The 12,673-nt window shown below is 32.0% G+C and overlaps 1 protein-coding gene across 1 annotated transcript in view; it reads left to right on the top strand.

The window, feature by feature from the left end:
- The window catches only part of EPHA5 (EPH receptor A5), a 306,828-nt gene extending 302,921 nt beyond the window's left edge, over positions 1-3,907 (top strand). Inside the window, exon 18 of the mRNA XM_060298694.1 lies at positions 3,470-3,907. Coding sequence (XP_060154677.1) covers positions 3,470-3,575 — 106 coding nt within the window. The 3' untranslated portion in view covers positions 3,576-3,907. The remainder of the gene's footprint in view (positions 1-3,469) is intronic.
- Positions 3,908-12,673: the final 8,766 nt, after the last annotated feature.

Raw genomic sequence — 12,673 nt, 5'->3', positions numbered from 1 at the left:
CATAATATCAGTGTTTTCCATTATTTAATATTATGGAATAACATTTGAAAAAAAGATTGGAATATCATCACAACAATGGCAATTCATTATATTTGCAGCGTTTCTAAAACTAACCATGCTTTGTTGACAAAATCCAAATCATTTTTTATGTAACAATACTATTCTCATCATGTTTAGATTCATAGGCCTATGCTGAAATATAGTTTATCATCATTAGAATTGGCTTTGGGTATTACTTAAGATTACACGTGGTCATGATAAAAATTAGTATAATATTTGTAAAGGGGACACACCTAAAACTTTGCCTTGCTACAAAAATTCCTATATAGAAAAATGAAGTAGTAAAATACATCTTATACATTTTCAAGTTAGTTTTTCAAAAATCATTGCAAATAGAGCAGCACCTTCATCATGAAATGTAAAATACTTCAGTTTTATCAAATTTCTTTCACATTATTACTGTTAAATTGACCATTTAATATGTACTTTAAGGAGTAAAATGGAAATTGTTGGAAATCACAAAAGTGTGAGACAAAATACATAAAAGAAAATACTTTAATGTACTTATCAATATTGGAATAAAGTTACTTAGCCTTTATTAGAAACGTTTTTCTAATACCTTTTTAATTCTCATTTGTAGTGTTATTAGAAAAATAATAAATGGGATTTTTAAAGAAACTACTTTGCTGCTGAGAACAAGTTTAACTGCATTAATAATCTTATTTCTGCCCACTTTTTAACTGTAAATCACATTGTATAAAGGTAAATGTATATTGCATGCATTATAAATGCTACTTTCTAAATCTCTGCACATTAATTTGACAGCTTTTGAAATGACAGATCAGATTTTAAAAACAACAGCATTCCATTAAAGACATAATTTATGGCAGTATGTAAAACTCAATGCTGTGTTCTCATAATTCCGTTTATCCCATGGAAGGAGGGGTAGAGGTGGGAGGTGAGATGGAGGGAGAGAGAGGAAGAAGGAGAGAGAGAATTTCAGTGGTCTGACCTTCCGTATGAATCTTAGGGGATAATCAGATCATAAGATGATCCTAAATAAAATTTTATGCTTGGGAAAATTCAACCAAATTTAATTTAAAATCTAGATATATGAAATGTTCTGAAGAAGGACAGGTTTTATTTGCCTGTAAACACAAACTCTATAACTGTATTAATCCAATACAATTCCTTAAAACATTCATTCTTTAGCATGATATAGATGCCACAAAAAATTTAAATTCCCAAAGCACTGAACCAGAGTCTTTCTTGTGGTTATTTGCAGAGAATGAGGTTATACTTACATATAATATAATAACAGGTTAAGACAGTGGAAACAAAAATAAGTCAAACTAATGATTTCATGAGTTAGACAAAACAACCAAGAGTTGGAATATGGAATACATACACGCATACACCCATGCCCCCCGCCATAGATACACACTTCAAATTAAGGTTTTGATATTGTATATGCAAAGTCCACCCTGTTTGAGCAGGAAAACCTGTAAAATTTTTTCAGGTCTTTCAGAATAAACTGTAATAGCTATTTTCAAAGCCTCATTCCTATTAATTGGGTTGGCCATATGAATTGTGCAGTTTAAGTATGTATATATTAAATCAGTACTTTCAAATCTGAATTTGTCAGAATCACCTGTAGATTTATAAAGCATGTGATAAAACATATGTTTTAAACTTTATTTCAAGTACTAATTATTTACATTCTCTAGTAGAGGTCAATTGCTTTCAGTTTAAGAAATTTTAGACTCTTTTCTCCTGACTTAGGTCCAAAGTTTGGTAGTGAGCACCCATGAATTCTCCTGTCTTCACAATTCATGATGCATAAATTACATGTGGAAACATGAGTATTAGTTATACAGCCCATAACTGTAGTTGCCATGAAGTATACTTCTATAGATTGTGTTTCCATAGCTTCAGTCAAAGAAGTAAGTGTTTGGTTTCCTTTATTAGATATCTTCTTTCTTTTAGAATTTTGGATATTTGATGTTATATACACAGAGTTCGCATTTTACAAGTGAATAAATAATTACATGGAATTTAAAGTTCTTTGCTCAAAATTATATCTCAGAGAAATGAGAAATTAAGAGTATGGACTTTGGTGTCAGATTCCTGGTTTTAGTCCCGGTTCTGCTAAGACTGGCTGTGTTATCTAGCCAAGTGATTGCTTTTTTTTTTTTTTTTTTTTTTAGCTATTTGCCATTTGCTAAAACTCTCATAAGAAATCAAGAAAACATAAATAGAAAAAGACACCTAAGATATTATTTAGATAAATAATTATTTCCAATAATAATACACATGGAGGTTAAGTACCCTTTTATTCAATTTGTATCCTCTGATAATTAAGAGATTTCTTTGATCTTCCAAAACTATTCAATTTTACATATAATAATTCTAGTGTCATTGTGTGCAATTCTAAAGAATTCTAAGACAATCTGAAATTGATGCACTTACTGAATGCAAAAATATTCTACTTTTAGCATAATGTGTTAAATAGAGTAATTATCTAAAAAATCTAACATACCAAACATCCCTTGTCATTTAAAAATCTTGAATTGTTAATGCTCATTTTTTATAATTAATGTTATTATTTGCCAAATGTACCTGAATTATTATATTTGCCAAATGCATATTTTGGGAAAATAGAATTCCTGAATATCCTATGAAATAACATTTAAAAACCATGAGCACTGGCCTTGAGCTCCATAATATGCTAGTAGTTTAGGAATCTAAACATTTGTAGTTTTCTTTTGAATAATAAGCTTGTTTAAAAGAAACAGTATGAGAGCATCTTGGCTAAAAAGACTGCTTGATAGCGTGTAATCTTCAGAATGCTCTAAATGCCAATAGAGCCTAGATGTATTTGATAAAGGAAGAAAGCTCCTCTACTTTGGGTTCCAAGTAAAAAATAAAATATTTGTAAGTGTTATAAGAGCAATGTAGTGCTGATTATCCCCTAAAGATATCTGTTATAGAAGATGATTGTGCTGACTGAGTCATTTGAAAAGTTTGGTCTTCAACTGCTTAGCTATGAAATTTTTTAAAGTATATTTTATGCTCCCTTCTTTTAGCAAAAAAAAAAAGTCCTTGTTCATATTATAGGTCCATATTTTCAAAACCGTTCAATGAAATTGTACCCTTTAATTTAAATATTTATTGGTAAGCATGTGCAAATTTGTTTTTTCATTGCTCTGTGCCACCAAAATAATCATGTCCAAAAAGGGTGGCAAATGTATAATATATCACTCCTTGTTGTAAATATATCTTTGACTGCAAACAGATTTTCAGGTACAATTTTAGAGCCTGCTTTTGAAAACTGGACCCTGTATGTCTAAATTGGGACTGTAATCTAATTAGTTTCTGCAAAATGTTTGCCTCTTTGCCAGCGTGAAATATTGAGGTGTGCTACAAATTGAATCAATACATACATCCAATGTGTGCTTTCTTCATGCAGGGATTTGAGACGGCTTGGAGTGACTCTTGTTGGTCACCAGAAGAAGATTATGAACAGCCTTCAAGAAATGAAGGTGCAGCTGGTCAACAGGATGGTGCCATTGTAACTTCAGTTAATTGTCACTTCGTCAAGTGAATGATTCTGCACTTTGTAAACAAGCCCTGAGATTTATTTTAACAAAAAAGGGGGTAAAAGGGAAAACTCAGTGATTTCTAAACCTTAAGAAAGCGTTTGTTTCAGCCACAGAATTTGTGATCAGTGTTTTACTAAAATCTCTTTATCTTCCTCTCAATATCTTCATTTTTCATGAAGCAAATATAACCTGCATGGAATAAGAACATGAGGTTAAACATCTTATATTACAACAAAATCCTTCTCACTACTTCTACAAAATTTTATACATGAAATATATAACTATATATAGCGCCTTTTTTTTTTTTTTTTTTTTTTTTTTTTTTTTGCGGTATGCGGGCCCCTCTCACAAAGGCTCCGGACGCGCAGGCTCAGCGGCCATGGCTCACGGGCACAGCCGCTCCGCGGCATGTGGGATCTTCCCAGACCGGGGCACGAACCCGTGTCCCCCACATCGGCAGGCGGACTCTCAACCACTGTGCCACCAGGGAAGCCCCTATAGCACCTTTATAGAAAGAAGGCAGCCCTTTTCAAAATTTCCAAGAATCTGTTTGAAAGGAAAAGTTTTATAGCCATTTGTGGGCTAACAAAAGCTGCAGTTTACTGAAGTTTACTTCAAACTTCAAGTCTTAATTGTCTACATAAGTGTATTGAAGAGCAATATGGTTAGATAATTTCTAAATAGATATCTTCTTTTGTAATTTTAAATGCTGTTACACAGCGTTAAGTTATAGAAACTAGTGTATAAACATGTTGCTTGATCAAGGACAAGTACAATACAGGGTGTATATTTATTTTTCTGTGTTATAAAATTTACTTATAGTTGTTCTTCTAGAAACTACTAGGTAATAAATGTGAATATACTGTATAATTTGCTATATACCCAGGAATCAATTTAAGTTGGAGCTCTGTGTGTGTGTGGCTTGCACATGTGTGTATTACCATTCTGCTTGCATTGTTAATAGTGTTTTAATTTTAGCAACATTCAGGAACAAGTGTTCCAGAGTGTATTAGGAATCGGAGAAATAGGGAAGCTTAAAACAAAATTTAACCCAAGCTTGTGTCTTTTTTCCTCTCATGTGTCTAAAAGCTACTAAATCTCTTTATTCACCAACAGGAAATGTCTAAAAGACTAAATCCCCTTTGGCGTTTTAAAAATACTTTGTGATATCTGTGATAATGCAGTTCTTCTAGCCATTAATCTTGCACCCCTGTAAGAAATTTCACCTTTCTGAGTCCCAGAAAATATCTTGTCAAGCAAAGTTGACACCGAAGGGCACGTTTTCAGCAGGATGTAGAAGGATTTAACTGTGCAGACTTCTGTTAATGTTGTTAAATCCAGCACATAGCACCAAGCATTACCCCTAAGTGTTAATCCTTGGTAACCATTTCCCTTGTGGCTCAGCTCTAAGAAATTTTGATACTAAAGCAGCAATGGAATGATGACAAATACATATGTATATATTTTTCCCTTTAGAATTTTCTCTGTGGCAAGACTTGACAGTTTTATTTGTTGATGGCAGTTTATTCATTTGGTAATTTCATCTTGTATTCAGTTACACTGAACTGAATTTATTTTGATGAGCCAATCTAAAGTGTTATTTAACTGGCCTTATTAAGAAATATATGTCCTATGTACATTCTATATACCACACTTGGTGAAGACTGACATTTGAACCGTCATTAGAACTTGAACAAAACTGAGCTCCTTGGTGAAATAACCAAGTTTTTTTGTATGATTACACTTTATAAATCATGAATGACATGTGATTATTCAAAGAGCACAGCATTTAAGCAAAATACAGCCTACTTCTGGTTATCAGTGGCAATAGTTATACTGGAGTAGCTTGGATTAGTGACATCCATAGAGAATATACCAGCATTATATTGTTGGTACTCCCTCTCTCTTTCCCAAGTGCCTGTTTCAGTCAAATGTTAGCATATACAAGAATAAACTTTGGGGACGTACCTTCTTTCTACCCTGCCCACCTTTTACTTAAGTATCTCTTTGCTAAAGAATATAGGGAAAAAGGGAAGTTTTAAGCAATTTCAAATGATATATTGAGTCCCGTCCAATTAGGGCTATAATTCTTTACTGAGTCTGTACTGTACCATGGGTCCACACAAACTATGCTTAAGTATACTCTATAGTAGTGAAATTTCCAGAGAAAATAGAGAGAGATGGATTTAACTTTGTCTTGATAAAATCACCATTATGAAAGATGCATTTGTTTGTTTCAGAAAACAAAAAAGTAACTAAACTAATTCCTTTTGTACAAAATAATTGGAGATTGTGTTGCATTTATTGAATTTAGTAAAACCAACCAAATATAAGTGATAAAGTAACAACTGAGAAACTTCAAAGTAAGAATAAATTTATTGATTTAAAAGAGAAATGACCATAAATTTTAGAGTTGATGGACTCATAATTACTTATACATAACAAATATACTTAAATTGTTTTCCAGCTTTATGTGTTCAAAGATGATTCGGAGGTCAGGACGGAATATATCTAAGTGATTGGAATTTGAAGTTACAATGCAGATTTTCTCTTTTTCACAAAAGAACATTATAAATTAATTTCGATCAAATTTATTTCCTTCCTTTGCAACCTTAATGTATATTTTGTAAAGTAAATTGAGATGAAAGTTAAATAAACACATAGCTTTCATCCATATCTCACTTTGGTTGAGACTTTCTAAGGAATGTCAATATGATTTTAGAAAATGCACTCCCGCCCCCCGCCCCCAAAAAAAGAAGAAAGAATTTCTTTCAAAAATATTTGTTCACTACTCGATATATCACCAATTGGGAAGTGCCAATCTCATCTATAAATGTGAGAAGTGGAACAAGGAGAGAGGCAGCTTTTGTGAAATGCAACAAGGCAGTAACCCAGGGTAAGGTTTGACAAATCTTGATTGTGTGATTTATCCTTTTGGTTCATATCGTCACCTACCAGACAACAAAAATAAAATATAGATTCAATAATTTTAGTACATAAGATAGATTTGTCAAATTAAACATAATGTTATTTTAACTATCAGTAACAATACCTTTAAAGCATAAGTCTTTCTCAGTGTTTAACTTTGAAAAAGAGGTAAAAGCAGGGAGTAATTCTCAACTTACTGATATCTGTCGAAGTCACTCAATTCTACTTTTATCAATCATAATTTGTTTTCTAATCTTGCCATTTGCTCACATGTAAAAATGACATAATCAGTTCTTCTTGGCTGTTGAAATGTATGAATTGTATGTAAAAATGTAAAAATTTTGATTTTCCCATTTAAAAAAAATGAATGTGCATGGTCTTTTATTTCTTGTATTATAATCACCAAGTCAGTGTTCTAAAATTGTAGGATTACTATAAAAATTATATTCCAATATTCTACCTAAACTTAAATGTGGTCAGCATTATTAGTTTCAGAGTTGCCAGAACAATGCAAAACATCCTTAACTCAGTTTGTAAGAGTTTTAACCAGTGTGCAATGGTGAAGAAATAGTTTCCTATCTCAAGTTTAAAATGGAAAATTAATATCAGTTGAGCACTTAATGTGTTTGCATGTCTGCTATTTAATCTCCATGTGAAAGTTAAAGATTTTTTTAACACCATTCTTTCTCCCATTTAAAGTGGGTTCTCAAAAGCACAAGCAGAGATATTTACCTGTGGAAGACATTTGTTGGCTGTAATTGTACATTAGATGGCAAATGCCATTTGAGTCAGATGTTAGAAATTTACTAGATGTATGATGTTGCATAGTAGAATAAGATCCTTTTCTCATTTTGTCCTTTCTAAAAATAAAGAAAAAAGAAAGCTAAATATGATAGTAAACTGTCTTTGCTTATGTCCTGACAGATGTTTAACCTCAAAATAAAAAGTAGGTACAATAAAATGATGATGATGATAATGAATAAACAATCAAAGTGCTAGTTTTATTTGAAATTAATAACTAGAATAAGTCAGCATTTTTTCAACTCTGTAGCACAGCTGGTTACATTGAACATTTTTCTCTATTATGCTGTTAATTATATAGTAACGTATCAAAGAAGAAATAGATAAGAACTTTCTTTTCATTTCTTGTTGATTTATGAAGAAGTCTTTTTACACATAAATGATTGAATGTTCTTATTCAGAATGACCACATAATTATTGCTTAGGAAAAGACACCAGTTCTTAAAGAGTCTATTTATAATAATCAGAATCAAATGTTATTTGTTTCTTCTAAATGTAAATGAAAAAAATTGAAGGTGGCAAAAAATGTGATATTTATTCAAGCTGGGCTATCTTAACAGTAGAAGTTTCAGTGGTCAACATGTTTGTGCATCTTTAGATGCTAATAGTTTTACAATTTATTATTTAAAAGTGTAAAAATTTACATTTATAATAGTCTGAGAATAAAACTTAGACTCAGTCATTTGTTAATATGTTTATTAGAATGTTTTAGTTTCAGGCAAGTCAGAAGCAGCTGTATAGCATTATTCTATGTTAGGCATTGGGATATCTCAAGTCCCTGCCTCAACATTAATTCAAGGAAGAATTAGCATTTATGTATTTTTTCTCCGTTTGAAGCTCTATGTGCATTTGGTTTGTGTACATGTTTTTGTAGTGTAAGATATGAAATTTTATATTTTTTCAGAAAATAAAAAAACCCTTGAATACAGTTAATTCCGATTGTCATGCTTAACCCTCCCCCAAAAGACTTTAAACTTATAGTCTTTGTATAATGATTTCAGTTCCTTCTGCTAAACATGTTGGAATTTCTTATGCTAAATATTTAAAGTGCAATCAGCATCTCTTTTCCTCAAAGACATATTCACGAATCTTTGCATTCAAATATTTTTTGCAACTAGAGTTTGACACTGAGATTGTTGGACATGAGCATAACTATGTGAAACCTAATTAGAAGTTTAATTGTGACAGTGTTATACAACATTACTTGAAAGAAAAAAAACCAAACAAACAGAAAACTGTGTGTACCGTCTGCAAAAAGAGACTTTCTGATGACGTTCTTATCAACAAGCATCTGTTTGTGGCAGAGTGTGGAGGAGTTGCATTCTTACAGGAAGGGATGTCATTAAGTACAAACACTCCCTCTTCTTCTCTGTGTATTGTATCATATTGGTCTCCTTTTGTAAAAAGCATAACAAACAATCTGCTGTATTCGAGGAAATGAATCATATTTGTATTTTGTTTGCACTTAATTCATAAAAAGTGACATCACCATGCCTCTGTAAATTATCCATAACCCCTTTGTCTATGCAGAAAATCACTATTACAAGGGAAATCATATGCTATTTGCTTTACTCTCATGTAAAGACTATGAGTTCTTTCTCAGCAAGTAGACAATTCTTACTCTTGCTTTGCTACAGAGGTAAAGATCCTGTGATAAAAGGAATTTTCCCCCAATCCATAGGCACTTTTGACCAGGTAGGAGTGATGAGGTGGTGGTGGAAAAGTTAATTAACATTTAATAAGAACGCACTATTTTGTATTAGAAATTTTACACTTACCTTTGAGATACATTTTATTGTCTCTGCTTTACTCATAAGGAAACAATGACTCAAAGCTGTCAAGAAATTGCCCAGTCTGACTTCTTTTCAAAGGTAGGATGAAACCCACATTTATTTGAGACCAAACCCATGTACTTTCTACCACACTATTCTGATTCCACCCCGTGCTATCTAGGTAATGGATTAATTTAAGCCAACCTGTTAATTTAATTGATGCAGGAACTAATGGTTAGTGAAAAAAAATGATGTGCACACTTTTCCAAAGCAAAGTGTAAACCTTAGGTGGGAACCAGGATCTGACTGATTACATTTCTAACATATTCAGTTTTCAGAATAAGCAGACTTTGGGAATCAAAAAAAGTTTTTCTTATTTGTGATTCTTCCACTGAGTAGCAGCACAATCTAATTCAGAGTATTTTTCTAGCATATGTCATAGTTTTCTCACTTACAAGCTTAGGAAATTGTAATAAATATATATTACTTAATTCCATCCATGATAGCTGAAATTCCTCTATGAAACTTTGAAGTCTACAGGTGATTTACTACCAAATTATTATTACCAAAAGTAAAATAAGTTGATGTTTCTGAAAATCCACAGTAGCCATTCAAATTAAGCAGAGTTCTATATAAAATATCAAATGTATTCTACTTGAATTCAGCAGCTAAAAACTAGCAATTGGAATGAAGTTGGCAAAAATGCTGAAATATAGATGAATTTTTTCACAGCAAGAGTTATTCTTAAATCATCCATCTAATTTTTTAATAGTTGGTTATGAAAAATACAAATCTGTTGGGATTATTAATTTCAGTTTGAAGTTTCTTAATGATTCTAAATTTCCAGAAAGTAAAAATCTTCATTCAATCCTCACAACAGTTGAGACATTTATTCTGTTTTTCTTTTGAACAAAGATAGAAATGGAGCCTATGCAAGTTTAAGTGATTTTCATCCAGATCACATAGCTCATTCATATATCCCTTCTCTCTTTTAAAGTTAACCCTACTGCCCCTGAGTTCCAGATTACACTCTCCTACATGCTTTGGAATCTGTTCCATCCATTGCTCTTGAATATCCTCAGTCTCCCTGGCCCCATTACTCCTCCTCTACACCGTGTGACGGAGTACAGAGCACCATGGTTGTCTGGAGCCAATATTTCATATCCTGATCTGTCACTTAACAATTGCATGAACTCAGACAAGCCATTTAACCTCCCTGCCTTCAGGTACCTCATCTATTAAGTGAGGAAATAACATGACTGTTACAATAACCTAAAGATATCGACATAGAGTGAAAGTAGTGTCCACCACATAATAATTCTTCAGTAAATATTATGTATCTTTATACTTTGCCATCTCTTCACTATCAAAACATGTAAGAGAATTACCTCGATTTTCTTATCTCTTCCTCTCTTTAATTTCACTGCAATCATTCCTTTCATTCTGTATTTGTTTTAACATAATATTATCAAAACTTTCAAATAAAAATTGATAAAATTTTAATAAATTCACTTGTACATGTAAGCCAGCTTCAGCAATAATCAACTCAATACCAATCTTGTTTTGTACATAACTCCACTATCTCTTCTCCTAGATTGAAGAAAAGGCCCAGATATTATATCATTTCATAAATAAATATTTCAGAGTGCATCTCCAAAATGGAGGGATTATTTTAAAAATATAATCGTAATACCATTACCCTACCTAAAATTTAATAAACTTTAAAAATATTTTTAAATATCCAATCAGTATTCCCCTGTTTTATCATACCTTTTTTTACAGTTCCCTTAAATCAATATCCAAATGTTCCCTTTATTTCCTGTAAATTGGCAGTCAGATTCAGGTTTGATTTTTTAAAGAATGCATCATAGGTAGTTTTGTGTACTTCCATCAGTACACAAAGTCAAACTATCTTTCTGCTATGTTAACGGCAATTGACCATTGCCAAGTAATTATTTGTTAATAATTTCAAGATGGTGATTTTCATCATTCTTTGTTCATGCTATACTACTTTTATAAAGACTAATTTCCCTTCATTAACTCTTTAGTTTTTCTGAGATAGAGTTTATATAGATAAAGCAGAACAGTGTATTGGTGTTATTTTGTTTTGTTTTATTTAAAAGTGATCAAATGTTCAAATGACCCCCCTGTGGCCCTTGGGCCTGATGGCATATTTTACTGATCTTTTTTCTTCAGTCTCTCTATTCTCATCTTGACTAATGTCTTAACAACATTAAGAAGGCCCTTTCGATGTTATGTCCACCTTAAATATCCCCCCTTTCTTGGCATCCAAGAGCTTTCTTGCTTTGCCTACATTTCTAGCCATTTATTTTCAATCCTTTCCACTATCCTTTATTATTCTGCCTTCCTTTCAAATACTGAAATTGTGGGTACTCTTCCCATCCCATGCTATATGTTTTCCCTTGGAAGTTGTATCAACTCACAAGTCTTCAATATTAACATATATTGGAATAGCATTCCATACTGAATCTCAAGCACCAATCTTTCTCCCAAAATATAACTCCATGTGTATAAATTTTTACTAAAGCTCTCCAACTGGCTGTAATGTATGCATTTTAAAATCAGTATATCCCAAACTGACTTCCTTACCTTCAACACAACTTATATCTTATTCCATACTCCCAGTAGAAGATACTACTTTATATGTAGTTAAAAAAGGAGAGATCTAAAATTTATATTTTAAATTTTCTCTACCCTCAGCTCCATCTAAAACTTATAAAATTTTATTAGTTTCATATTGAAAATGTTTCTCAGATGTATCACCAGCAAATGTAGAAAAAATAAGAAAAAGTCAAAGATAACTCTAAGTAGGAAACATAGCCTAGAAAATTAAATATATCACCCGGAACCAAAGAGACCCTCTTCCTTGATACTTTAACTTATGCATTTTTATGATGGGGATTTAATAGGAATCTTACACGATTGAGCAAACAGTTATAAACATTATACAGCACATTTTATCCAAAATTTTATAAAATAGTGTAACTTTGGATCATGAAAGAAAAAATTAGAAACATCAGATTGGCCCTTTGTACAAATAAATAGACATACCCCTTAGAGAAGGTATTCTGAACCATGTCAGCAAACAAATTGACTTGGATTATGCTAAAAAATATATTTTAAAGAAAATAAAAATTTATACATTCAAATGAAACGATAAGCCTTGAAGGGTTTCCACTCTGATATAAGGATAAAGTAAAATGATTTACTGTATCTTCCTTGGAGTAGTAACAGCTCTAACCATATCAGGTATGGAGGTCAGAGCAAACAACAAAGTTTTTCAATCATCCTTTTTTTTCCTACATATATGTGAAATACAATTATAATGAGTATTAATTTCAAACCAAGTATTTCAGAAATGTGCAGCCTAAATGTGTTTTCAGGGCAGGTATATTGCAGACTTCTGAGTCCTTCGCTTTGTTAATTCTGAAGAAGGGGCAAGAAATTATGATCTAACTTTTGTGGTGAAGCACAGGTCATTCTCAAGATTTGCAGAATGTTCCCCATGTTTATTCATGAACCGTGCCTTCATGTTCTGTCAAAGCACAT

The sequence above is a fragment of the Globicephala melas genome, chromosome 5 (assembly GCF_963455315.2).
Source record: "Globicephala melas chromosome 5, mGloMel1.2, whole genome shotgun sequence".
In the NCBI taxonomy this organism is placed as follows: domain Eukaryota; kingdom Metazoa; phylum Chordata; class Mammalia; order Artiodactyla; family Delphinidae; genus Globicephala; species Globicephala melas.
Note: the sequence above shows the minus strand (reverse complement) of the source record. Positions and strands in the feature narration are given on the sequence as shown.